The sequence below is a fragment of the Pinus tabuliformis genome, chromosome J (genome assembly GCF_031772625.1).
Source record: "Pinus tabuliformis cultivar Carrire ecotype Pingquan chromosome J, CPIR1, whole genome shotgun sequence".
NCBI classification, from domain to species: domain Eukaryota; kingdom Viridiplantae; phylum Streptophyta; class Pinopsida; order Pinales; family Pinaceae; genus Pinus; species Pinus tabuliformis.
In genome coordinates, this window is record NC_142295.1 from 1266522694 (window position 1) to 1266535777 (window position 13084).

At 42.7% G+C, this 13084-nt stretch overlaps 1 protein-coding gene across 3 annotated transcripts in view; it reads right to left on the reverse strand.

Annotated features, from left to right (window-relative positions):
* Positions 1 to 13084, reverse strand: part of LOC149231865 (putative protein phosphatase 2C 21) — a 342884-nt gene that overhangs the window by 232380 nt on the left and 97420 nt on the right. For all 3 annotated transcript variants that reach the window (XM_089379293.1, XM_089379292.1, XM_089379291.1), the window contains one exon: positions 5534 to 5597. In XM_089379293.1, the coding sequence (XP_089235419.1) occupies positions 5534 to 5597 (64 nt within the window). The remainder of the gene's footprint in view (positions 1 to 5533; positions 5598 to 13084) is intronic.

Here is a 13084-nt window from a genome sequence, read left to right on the forward strand (position 1 = left end):
GAGGTATTCAGCGATGTATTCATAATTTGCTACTACTTAATAATAATAAACCCTCAAAGTTGTTGCACCGATTTTCCTGTATTGGGTTTTCCCGGGGATATTTGTCCAAAAATAACGGTGTCCTATGTGTTTGTATTTCCTTGCTCAGTTTCTATGTTTCATAATCATATTTAATTTGGCGTAGGTTGCTTCAGTAATTTACTTCAATATTTCAAGAAGAAATCTGAAATAAGATTGTAATATAAAAATCGATCTAGGTGAAGTAGATTCAGTTGGTTGCAGTAGGATTCCTGAGATTGTTAGATCTAGGAATTTGCATATGGAATCAGCGTTGTTGATGTGAAACAGGAAGAGCAGATCTAGCACTGAAGCAAGGGCCAACTTGCTGCAACAAGCAGCAGTTCGAATCCCCTAAGGGATTGCGCAATTCTAACCAGGAGGGCTATATTTTTGGGATTGTCTCTCTCTCTAAGTGAGTTGATAGAGAGGTAAGACTACCAAATCGAGAATTTGCCAAGGTAGAGGGAACCACACAAAGCCTCAGCACAAAACTAGAGGGACGCAGTTTTTGCAAGCTAAGAGCTGGGCAGAAAAGCCATCGTAAGAAGGAAGCAAATCTCATAGTGAGGGAATACTTCCTCAGTGATTTATTGCCGAGGAAATCAGTACTTCTCATTTGCTAGGCAACAGAGGAGCATCAAACTTACCAGCTCCATCAGGGAGTATGTAAGCCAGCTTAGAAGCTCGTCAGTAGGGAGAAAGAGGGAGTTGTTCGACAATTTTCGGAGGATATGGCAACTAGTGCCTTGATGGATCAGGACAAGTTGGATGGAGCTTCCAACTACGTCATCTAGAAGACTAGAATGTCCTTCCTTTTAGATGAGCATGCCCTCAAGACGTATTTCGATAGTGTGGTAGCTAAACATGCGCATGCAGATTCGCTAAAGAAGTGCAAGGCTAAGATGGCAAAGGCCAAGAGGATGATCCTAGATGGAGTCAAGGATCATGTGGTGTGCCACGTTGCTAGCAAAGCAATTGCTAAGGAGATGCGGGATCCCTTGGCCACGTTGTATCAAGGATCTTCCGAACAGCGAAATATGTACTTGGAACAGAAGTTGAGATCTGCGTAGATGCAGAAGGGAGAACGTGTGGATCCATTCCTAACGAAGCTGAAGGAGACCCATGATGAGTTGTCGACTGCGGGGCATACACCTCAGAATCCAGAGTTAGTGAGATTGGCCCTAAATTTTGTCTCGGAGAGTGAGAAGTCTTTTTCCAAAGTATCCTGGGAGGAGCAACATTGCCCAATTGGGATGAGATGTGGGCAACTCTAAAAGAAGAGGAGCTGAGGAGAGACCTGGTCAAGGTCAAACTTGATGGAAGCAGCAGCAGCAATGGGTCGAAGCCCAAGGAGGAGGAGAAGAATGCAGCCCATGCATCGAAAGGGAAGCAAGGGAAACAGAGACGAAAGAAAGACGTCTCCAAGGCAAAGTGTTTCAGATGTAGCGAGATAGGCCACTATGCATCCCAATGTCCTTTGAAGAAAAAGGACAAGGATGAGAAGTACGATCCTAAGGTTGCAACCGCAAAGATCGAACAAGAGGAGGAGTTCGCCATGACAGCCAAGATAACTCCAGAAGGGAGGTGGGTTGATTTAGAATTGTAGTTCGAAAGAGATACAGATGGACAGGGTCCTTGAAGAGCCCACCTCTTGGACCATCACCTTGATACAAGATCCCATGATCAGTAGTAGCGGGATGGAGGAGTTTTCAGTTGGTGCCATGGAGTGTTGGAGCGACAGAGACAGTAGTTAGCAGCACCAGAACTTGAGTAGCGCAGAGCAGAGAGGCAGCAGTGTGTGGAGGCAAAGTGCAGATCTTCAACAGCACAATGGCTTCAGAAGACAATGTGGGACTAGCAGCAGTCAGGCTTTCAGCACCGAGGTGTATCCACTGGATACTTGTCCAGTTTTGGGTGTTTTCAGTTGCTTCTCTCAACAATTGAGTTGCAGTACGGATGCAGTGTTAGCAGTGGCAGTGCTAGCAGCATAGCAGATGCAGCATTTAAGAGGGAGTTGTAGTACAAATGTAGCATTAGCAGTGGAAGTGTCAAAGGCAACAATACAGTTGCAGCAACAGCGCAGTAGTTGGTGGACAGCATGTCAGACATTAGCAACGGAGAGGGCAATGCTTCAGAGTCAGAGCAATATGCAGCAACAGTATATTGCTAGAGCACATTTCTCGCTAAGAGGGAGCGTTGATTTGGGGTAGCATCGGATGTGCTCTAGGCTTCAAATTTTGCAGGGAGGGTTGGGCACATGCATTCCAAAGAACCCAAAAACCGTTTTGGGAAATTCCAACCAAAGACGATTATATCAAAATAATTAATATTTTTAATGGTTTCCTAAGTCTAAATTTAGAAAAATTAATATATTAATGGGTATTAATCTAATTGTGGGTGAATCTTCTAGATAAAGACGGAGATCAAATCAAAACGATCTAAATCTTTGATTAGGAGTTAATCTAAGTCGTTGGTTGTCTAACATGAAGATATAAGAAGGGGCTTGAGGGTTATTTGGAAAATACACATTGAGAGATCAAGGAGATCAATTTTCTGAAGTCAGAAGTTCTCAAGAGGAAAATTCAATTGAAGTGATTTATTGTAGCAGAGGGGCAGGGATAGCTTCCGGAGAGAAAGTGAGATTCTCAGTCGGAGAATCATCAGCAAAGAGAGGCAGAGAGTAATCCAATACCCTTGACACAGAGGCTGACGTAGGGCCAGGAGGGCCATGCAAAAGCAGTGCAGAGGGAGAGAGAAAGTTGAAAATCAGATCAAAGAGTCAGTTTCAGCAGCCGAAAGTTGGGGTGTGAGACCGGGAGGCCGAGACCAATGACTATGGGCTACTGATTGATTCCCCAGTTGGGTGACGCTGTGCCTGAGAGGGTTGACGTTGGGAGAGCGTAGAGGCAGCACGGAGACAGCGCAGGGCCTGCCAAGGGCAACTCATCTAGCAGTCGGAACAACCGGGACTTTTTCTCAGTGATTGTGTGAGGTAATCTCACAAAGCTTCTGCCAGTATTTCTCTTTGTAACTGAATAACCCTGTGAGGTATTCAGCGATGTATTCAAAATTTGTTACTGCTTAATAATAATAATAAACACTCAGATTTGTTGCACTAGTTTTCTCGCATTGGATTTTTCCGAGGACATTTGTCCAAAAATAACGGTGTCCTATGTGTTTGTATTTCCTTGCTCAGTTTCTATGTTTCAAAATCATATTTAATTTGGTGTAGGCTGCTTCAGTAATTTACTTCACCTAGATCAATTTTTATATTACAATCTTATTTCAGATTTCTTACAATCTTATTTCAGATTTCTTCTTGAAATATTGAAGTAGATTCAGCTGTTTGCAGTAGGATTCATGTGATTATTAGATCTAGGAATTTTCACAAACATAGCCTTCTTAGAAGCAAAACTTCCCTCAACAAATGATCCTTGAACTCAACCTCCTTATCAGCAGAACTCAGCCTCTAGAATTCTTCCTCCTCCATAGAGTCCGGCCTCCTCAACAGATGACAGTCTCAGATCTTCAAAACAGACCTGAAAATCGCCTTCAAACACACCAGGATTTAGCCCTCAAAATTGACCTGAGTTCAGCCTTCTTTGTACCAAAACTTCGGTCCTGAAATCCGGCCTTCAAAGGGGGCATAATTTGGCCCTCAAGAACAGGTTTGCAATCAGCCTTCTAACCAGAGCCAACAACATTCAAAAAGTGTGCCAAAAATCCTTCGACAATAAGGAAAAAAAAAACTTCCAAAAGGAGCCAAAAGGCCTTCAAAATGTGCCAAAAATCCTTCACAGAAAGTCTCTCCAAATCAGCTCCTCTTCACTTCTAGTTCATGGGTTATGAACCTCAAAACTCCTCCCTTTCTTCGCTTGTTTGAGCATATCCAAAGTTGTTTGAATGAGTGACTTGAAATGCTCCTTCTCATGCTAATTTATAGTGCATTCAGTGTCTAGACTGGGCCAACTTGTCAAATGGCTGGGTTGACTTGTCCACTGGCTAAAGTGGCTTGTGCAACTAGCAAAATGAATATTTGAAAAATCATTTCTCCTCAACCATGAAGAGTTAAAGGGAGTCCCATATACCATTGGAAAGGTCTCAAAATAAGCTTTCCAACCATACATGTTAGTAAAAATGCATTCAAAGATAAGGGTATCCAAATGGGGCATCAATAAATCCAAAAACAATATTTCAAAAATATGCTATTTGAATATGTAACTTTCTCTTTCATTTGGACAACCTTTGACATCAATGACAACTTCTTTCAACAAACAATTGGCAAGTCTTTTGTGTCTTTAGGACAAAATCAATCGGTTACAATATCTTATCCCTTTATGAAAGTAGTATAGGCTGAGAACCTGGTGTCTACAAGGGAAAAAATATCCATAATTATGAGGTGCTCAAGCAGTTCTTAAGGAAGCCCTTTTGCAGATTCAACAGACTGAGAACCCCTACTTTTTGCAAAGGGTCACTCTGGCATGATGACAAATTTAAATCAGTATCAACCCCTAAACATAAGTTACATAACGATTGTTTTCATCCCAGTTGTAAATTCACTAATAAATCATTCTGGATAAGCATGAGAAAGTAATGAAAGGATAAATTGGGCACCTCTTGCATCAGACCTAGGAGTATTCTACACGAGCATGACCTGTTAAAAATATCCTTTATATGACATCTAGAAAAGAAGCCAGTATTTGAAAAAAAACGCCAAAAAGATGCATCTTCTGAGTTTTCTTGTGTTGTGAATATTTCTTATACAAGCATTTTAAATGTGGAAAAATAAATAAATCATCAGTTGTCTAGCTCCTCACTAGAAACCGTCCGTCGTATCTTGTCCTTAGTATACATGAGCAATCTGAGAGATACTGGAGATGGTTTGCTCTGGGAGTTTAGGTGATTTGGGCCAAGGTTAGCCACTTCTGGAAAAGTTGGTACTGTATTAACTGCCGGTCAGGCAATGAATAGTCAGATGGATGACAAGTGGGAAGTGTAAAGAGTGCAACGTGGCAACAAATACCAGTGCAAACTAGAAATAAGAAAATATATATAATATTAGCTGCAAATGAGCAACATAGAATTTCAACAATCAACCGATGTAGATGAATTTGTGTCTACAGGTGGATAGACCACAATCTGAAGTGGTGTACACTCTTCCCTTAAAAAAGCATGCATCTGAGAAAAAGTCTGCTGATTTATAATGTAGTACAATATGGCATTAGGCATGGCACATAAGGTGCCTGAAACGCAATGCTATCATATACATGACATGCAATTCAAACCAAAGGTCTGACTCTGCCATATGCCAATAGCAAACTTAAAAGTTCTGAATCATTTTGGAAACTCAAAGTGCAAAACTACTAAATGGTAAAACTTATTCAAGCTAGATGGGCATAACTATGAAATTATCAAATAGTAAACTCCATGAGAACACATATATAATGAATTTATCATAAATAATATTGAATACCTCCATGGCCATCATAGACCCCAAAGAACGATGTGCAACTATCAAAATCAAGAACTGCTGCATGCTGCATAAAACATTGAAACAAGTTGTTGGTTATTAACTATTAAAAGCATTTAGGAATTATATATTGGAATACGTCAACACAGAAAACTTGAAGTTTCACTTCAAACTAGATCACATGAAGAAATTACAGAAGGTCCTAATTATAAAGAATTAGTCTTCTGAAAGGATCTCAGACTAAAGTTAACAAATCATGAGGTGACAAGGGCAGAGTAGACATGTCTTTGGCAGATAAAGATCCTAGCAGTCACATCTTCCCTTGAAATAGAGTAAAAGCTATAAAATATCTACATTCAAGGACATCCTTACTCCAATCAGATGAGAAAATTTTAAGAAATTACCTAGTAATGACAGAGCTACCTAATGTTAACTTTTGGGGTTACTCTAAAAGTGTTTACACCATACTTGAGGGTGTTTCATTTGATGTGGGGTGCACGGTGTGTTGACTACCCTTGGTTGTACCATGATGAACATACACAATGAAGATAGCTTACTCATGGATTGCTAGGACTTGATGCTTATGTGCCATGCTGTTAATTTTAGATAACACTGGTATGTTCTATGCTTAGCACAATTTACTTCAATGTTCCTTTAACAGCCCAATGAAAATTTCCAATAATTTTCAGTAGCAATCACATTGACAGTAAATGTAGATAGAACATAAAAACATATGCAGAAGACAAGCCAAGACAAGAGGACACCAGATTTGGTGGATGTCAGGGAAAAACCCCAATGTGGGGAAAACCCTTTGATCAAATATTCTTATTATTATTCAATAGTTCAGCAGAGAGAGAGAGAGTACATAAATAGATTAGCGCAATACAAAGTCAAATCAGCCCTGTCAAATTCTGCAGTCAAACTTCAGCCCTAACCAGAAAGTCAATGCTGGTCAAATCAGCAGCAAGTCACCTCCTTTGAAGCTCGTTCAAAGGCAGATTAATTTGGCCTCCATCAAGGGTCAAAGTCAACCCAAAACAGTCCCACAAATACTGGTCAAACTCGGTCAAACAGCAGTCAGCCCTGCGGTCAACGCTGGTCAAACAGTCCCAAACACCTAGATTTTTGTGCCAATTAATGCAGCCTCAAGAGAGCGAAATTCTGCCACCAAAACGCAGTCAAAATTCGGTCAAATCAGCAAGTGTCAACACTGGGCAACATTCTGAAATTTTTGGTTCTGTTTCAGCCCAGGAAAACAGTCCTCCTAGCCAGACATGTGAGAGAGAGAGAGAAGATCCCTTAGCTGTACGAACCAATCTGTTGAAGAGAAAGAAGAATTGTTGATTGAATGATGTCCAAATTAGGAGCAAGGTCTCTTCTATTTATACACTTTGATGTGTGTGAACTTTGAAGGGACACATCTATTGGGCTTCTTGAGCCTACGTTAAGTTGAGGCCGACCTGAACAATTTGTACATGTGAGAGAATAAATTCAAAATCACAATTTTGCTTGTCCGAATGAAATGACCTTTATATCAAACTTGGACCTCTCGAAAAGAGGAATCCAATGCAATAATCATCACCATTATATGAGCTGTCCCAAGGTGGAATTTGGCCCTAGTTGCTAATTTTAACACTCCCTCTCAACTAGGGAGAATTCCACCAGTTAATCCATCTATCATCATCATGTCATCCTGTCGTGATGTACCATCTCTGTCATCACTGCTTTGCTCTACTCTGCTCTGTTGAACCATGAAGTAATAATGAAGAAGTGATCGAGAATGAGTGACAAGACCTTACCACTCTCCACTGACAAAAGTTAGTTCTTGATCCCAGATCAAGTTGTTGAACACCATGCATCCTAGTCATAGGGAGTACGGCAGTACACAATATGTCCATCGGTAGTGCTATGTGTTAATTTTGAGTAGCATCGGATGTGTTCTAGCCATGAAAATTGGTGAAGAGGCTAAGGCACATGAGATCTCCAAGACCCAGAAATCGTTTGGAGAAATTCCACCCGGATGAAGAGATATTAAAATAATTAATATTTTTAATGGGTCCCTAAGTCTAAAGTTAGGAAAATTAAAATATTAATGTGTATTAAGATAAAATGGGTGAGAGTTATAAGTGACGAGGATCAAGCCAGTTCTAATCCTAGCCATTGATTAAGGACTTAATCTCGATTGTTGATTCGTCAACAGGAAAAGTATAAGAAAAAGCTTGAGGGTCAGTTGAAGATACACCAAGAGAGATTAAAAATTCGATTTTCTGGAGCTGGGTTTGCTGAGGAAATCGATTTAGATATCAGTTGCAGTGAGGGGCAGTTCAACAAGGGATTTCGATCCAAGGCTGAAGAATACATATCAGAGAGGCAACAAAGTGTCGGAAGAGGCAACACAGAGCCTAGGAGGGTTGACGCAGAGGCTAAGGAGGCTAGTGCATAGGACGCAGAAGCCACAGAGGCAAACGCGAAGGACATAAAGGCTGACGCAAAAAGCCGCAGAGGCTAACGCAGGACAATGTAGAGGGTTGTAGAGGCTGACACTTGGCTGAACAGCGTGCGCTAAGAAGGTATTATGGGGCAAACTAAAAGCAAATCAACCGGGAGATGGTGACGCAGTTCCAGAGGAGTGCTTGGAGCAGCTTTCGTTGTCCAACACAAAGAACAATCAAAGTCAATGTGGGGTTGATCATCCGATTTTTGATTTGCTGGAATATCTGTCTCCGGAGAGAGGTACTCTTGCCAAGGATATTCTCTGAAGGGTGAGCCATTTTTGGCACCCTAGTTGTATTCAAAAATCTGCTTAATAATAAAACCATCATATATGCTGCACCGGGTTTCCCACATTGGGTTTTTCCGAGGACGATTGTCGAAAAATAACGGTGTCCCTTGTGTTGTCCCAGTTTATTTTAGTTGTTGATCTGTATATTTGTGAAGGCTACAATGTGTTTACTTCGATATTTATGTTATTAAATAACTTGTTAATGTAAAGAACAAGTAGGACATAGTAAACCAGATATTGCAGTAGGGGTTTCTGATGTGTTAGATTCAAGAATTTTCACATGGTGTCAGAGCGATTGCAGATCAAAGAGGACTGAAGGCACCAGTCGAAGAAATCTGAGAATTTGCAACAGAGAAGCAGCTGTCCCGAGAGACAGTGTTGTTCCAGAGTTGAAGAGGCAAGAGGAGTGACGCAATGCAAAGAGGGTGACACAGAGGCTCACGCAAAGCCTGTGTCGGCATTCTGAGGCAGGAGAAGGGCCAGCGCAGAGGCAAAGAGGGGCAGAACAGGCTCTCGCAGAGCCACGTCATCCTTCTCAGCTAGGAAGGATTGACGCAATTGGACAGGAGGAGCAGATTCAACCTTCACCGTGATTGTGCAGAGACTGAAGGGCTCAAGTTCTTCAATTTCCGAGGTTAAGAGAGTTGTGCAGATTGTGATTTGAGGAGCTAGTGGGACATTGTTTATGTCTATGTAGAACAATGTCTAAGGAGACGGAACCAAGGTAGAGGGAAGCACTACTTCGACAAATTTCTAGCCAATAAATCTAGATCCGAGTTGCAGCGGCAAAAGAGGATTGGAGAGGAGTGATTCGACAGTTAGCCGAAGGATTTCCAGGAGGGAAGCCGAGACTCAGAAGGAGTCTAGAAGAGGAGCAGAGATGGCAGTGAATGGATTGAGGGATCATAATAGATTAGATAGGGCTTCCAATTTTGTCATCTGGAAAGCCAGGATCCTGGCAATCCTGGATAAACATCGCATCAAGGACTATGCCTTGAGAACCGTAGTTGTCTCAGTTTACCCTGACGCGAATGAGAAGTATAAGGAGGCCTAGGCGAAGGCGAAATGCATGATTCTAGACGGGGTCAAGGATCATGTCATACCACATATTACTAAGAAAAACACAGCAAGGGAAATGTGGCAAACCCTGACCACCTTATACCAGGGCTCTTCTGCGCAGCGGAAAAAGTTATTGGAAAATCAGTGGAGGTCATATCAAACGCAGAAAGGAGAGGAAATAAATCCGTTCCTTCTCAGGTTGCAAGGAATTCGCGACTAGCTTACTTCCGTGGGGTCTACACCGGATCCAGAGTTCATGGTCAGGACTGCCTTGAATGCAATCTCCGAGGAGTGGGAGACATTTGTCCAAATCATCTTGCGCAGAGTGACTCTCCCCAATTAGGAGGAGATGTGGGAAGCTATTCGACAAGAAGAGCTCAAGAGAATGACCAAGGCAGGTGCCAGGGAGTAGCGGGAAAGGAGTTTGAATCAAGGAGGAGGAGGAGGATGCAGATCTAACATCTGCAGGATAGCAGGGGTTTCAGAAGAGGAAGAAGAAAGACATCTCCAAAGTCAAGTGCTTCAACTGTGGGGAGCTGGGACATTATGCATCTCAGTGCCCCAGGAAGAAAGGCAAGGGAGAAGCTTTTGACTCGAAAGTTGCTCCAGCAAAGGTGGAGAAGGATGTCGAGACTGATGATGATTGTGCCATGAGTGCTCATGCGCCTCTAGAGAAGAGGTGGGAAGACATAGAGTTGTAGTCCAGAGGACTACAGTGCACGGGCGGGATCCTTGAGGTGCCCAAACTCTTAGATCACATCCGACTACGAGAACCCTTAACAACGGTAGCATGATGACAAGTGTCGGGTGGAGCAAGGTGTGATGGAGCGACAAGGCAGTGCTAGAGTGCAGAAGTCTGTAGCAGCACAGTGGAGGTTACAGCAGTGCGAGAGGCACAGAAGAGGTTGCAACAGCGCAGTGGCAGTAGAGGGAGCACAGGATAGCAGCAAAGGTAGCTTCAGCATCACGAGGCTTCCAGACTGACGAGGATGTCAGTGCTTGGGTGAAGTCAGTTACTTACTTCTCCGTAACTGAGTTGAAGTGCAGCAGTTAGCAGTGGTCGTGCTATGGGCAGCATGAGGCAGCATCTTGAGAGGGAGCTACAGTACAGATGTAGTAGTGGCAGTGGTAGTGTCATGGGCAACAGTACAAGAAGCAGTACAGTGGATGTGGGGCAGCAGGCCAAGCATCAGCACAGCAGACCGATGTGGAGGATCAGTGTGATGCTTTTATGGTGAGGCATTACTAGAGCACATTCCTCGCTAAGAGAAAGTGTTGATTTTGAGTAGCATTGGATGTGCTCTGGCCATGAAAATTGGTGGAGAGGCTAAGGCACATGAGATCTCCAAGACCCAAAAATCGTTTGGAGAAATTCCACCCAGATGAAGAGATATTAAAATAATTAATATCTTTAATGGGTCCCTAAGTCTAAACTTAGGAAAATTAAAATATTGATGTGTATTAATATAACATGGGTGAGAAAGTCTTAAGTGACGAGGATCAAGCCAGTTCTAATCTTAGTCATTGATTAGGGACTTAATCTCAGCCGTTGATTTGTCAACAGGAAAAGTATAAGAGGAGGCTAAAGGATCAGTTGAAGATACACCAAGAGAGATCAAGAATTCGATTTTTTGGGGTTGGGTTTGCTGAGAAAATAGAGTTAGAGATCAGTTGCAATGAGCAGCAGTTCAACAATGGATTTCGATCCAAGGCTGAAGAATACATATCAGAGAGGCAGCAAAGTGTCGGAAGAGGCAACGCAGAGCCTAGGAGGGTTGACGGAGATGCTAAGGAGGCCAGCGCAGAGGATGCAGAAGCCGCAGAGGTTGACACAGAAAGAGCAGAGGGTTGTAGAGGTTGACGCTGGGCTGAAGAGGCTGCGCTGAGGAGGTTCTGTGGGGCAGACAGAGAGCAGATCAACTGGGAGAGGGTGACGCGGTTCTAGAGAGGGTGACGCAATTCCAGAGGAGTGCTTGGAGCAGATTTTGCTGTCCAGCACAAGGAACAGTCAGAGTCACTGTGGGGTTGATCATCTTGTTGCTGATTTGCCGGAATATCTGTCTCTGGAGAGAGATACTCCTGCCAAGGATATTCTCTGAAGGGTGAGCCATTTTTGGCACCCTGGTTGTATTCAGAAATATGCTTAATAATAAAACCCTCATATATGTTGCACCGGTTTTCCCGCATTGGGTTTTTCCTGGGATGATTATCCAAAAATAAAGGTGTCCCTTGTGTTGTCTTAGTGTATTTCAGTTGTTGATCTGTATATTTGTGAAGACTGCAATTGTGTTTACTTCAATGTTTATGTTATTAAATAACTTGTTAATGTAAAGAACAAGTAGGAGATAGTAAACCAGATATTGCAGTAGGGGTTTTTGATGTGTTGGATTCAGGAATTTTCACACTATGGTCCCTAACCACTTTTCCCAACTCGTTGGCCAAATGAGAGGTACTTCCCATGGGTCCCAAACTCCATGCGTAGGATGTATATTGGGGCATCGACAGGAGAAGGTGAACCACTCCTCCTGCTCATATGCCATAGGAGAAGGTGAACCACTCATCCTATGCATATGTTAATCATAGGGGAAAGTCAACGGTTGAACCACTCACGCTACACATGTCAACCATCATGGGGGATCACAGTGGAAGGTGAACCACTCACCCTGTACATAGCGCACCACTATGGGAATGTGAACCACTCACCCTGTACATAGCGCACCACTATGGGAATGTGAACCACTCACCTTATGGTCGCTCATAGCTCCAAGAAGTACCCCAAGCCCCCAGAAGCTCCCAAAGCTCAGTGTCCAACTCATGCAGGACCCTCATAGGAGGGTCTTTCCACAAATCCAAGTCTCTCACAAAAGGTTAAGAATTTGACCTTCCCTAAGGGCTTCTTGAGAATGTCTATGATCTGCTCATCCATCTTGATGTGTTGGAGCCTTATTACTCCCCGTTGTACCATATCCCGGATAAAGTGGTACCTAATGTCAATGTGCTTGGAGCGATCGTGGAATACAGGACTCTCTAAAAGGCAAATCCCACTCTGGTTGTTGCAAAAGATCATGATGGTATCCAACACATGCTCAAATAGCGCACCGAGGAGCTTCCTCAACCAAACAGCTTCACAACAGACTATACTAGCAACAATGTATTCGAACTCGGCAGTGCTTAAAACAATCAATTTCTGCTTCCTGCTCATCCAAGATGTTGAAGCAAACCCCAAAGAGAAGCAACACCCAGGCGTGCTCTTACGATCCACCACACTACCAGCCCAGTCACCATCAGTTTATGCATGTAACCTCAAATTCCCAACAGTGTATCTCAGTCCATAATGGATTGTGCCCCGAAGCTAAGTTGCAGGAAACGTGGCCGTAGGGGGCGTTTCGCCAGGGGAAACGAAACGAAACGCGTTTCCCCGTACCGTACGGCCTGGAAACGCGTTTCCGGCCGTACGGCCACGTTTCCCCCAAAAAAACATTTGTTTTTTAATTTTTTTTTCTAATGTAGATCTCTTACATTTGTTTGCCTTAGTGTTGATATGCAGTTCATGGTAATGTTAAATTCTTAAAGTAAAAGTGATATTCTCCTTTATTTTTCATTTTCATCCTTTTACTTAAATTTTTAACATTACCATGAAATGACTCAGGATGTTTGAGAGTGGTTTCGCCATCATTGGATTTCATATGGAGAAAGTAGAATTTTAGATCTTA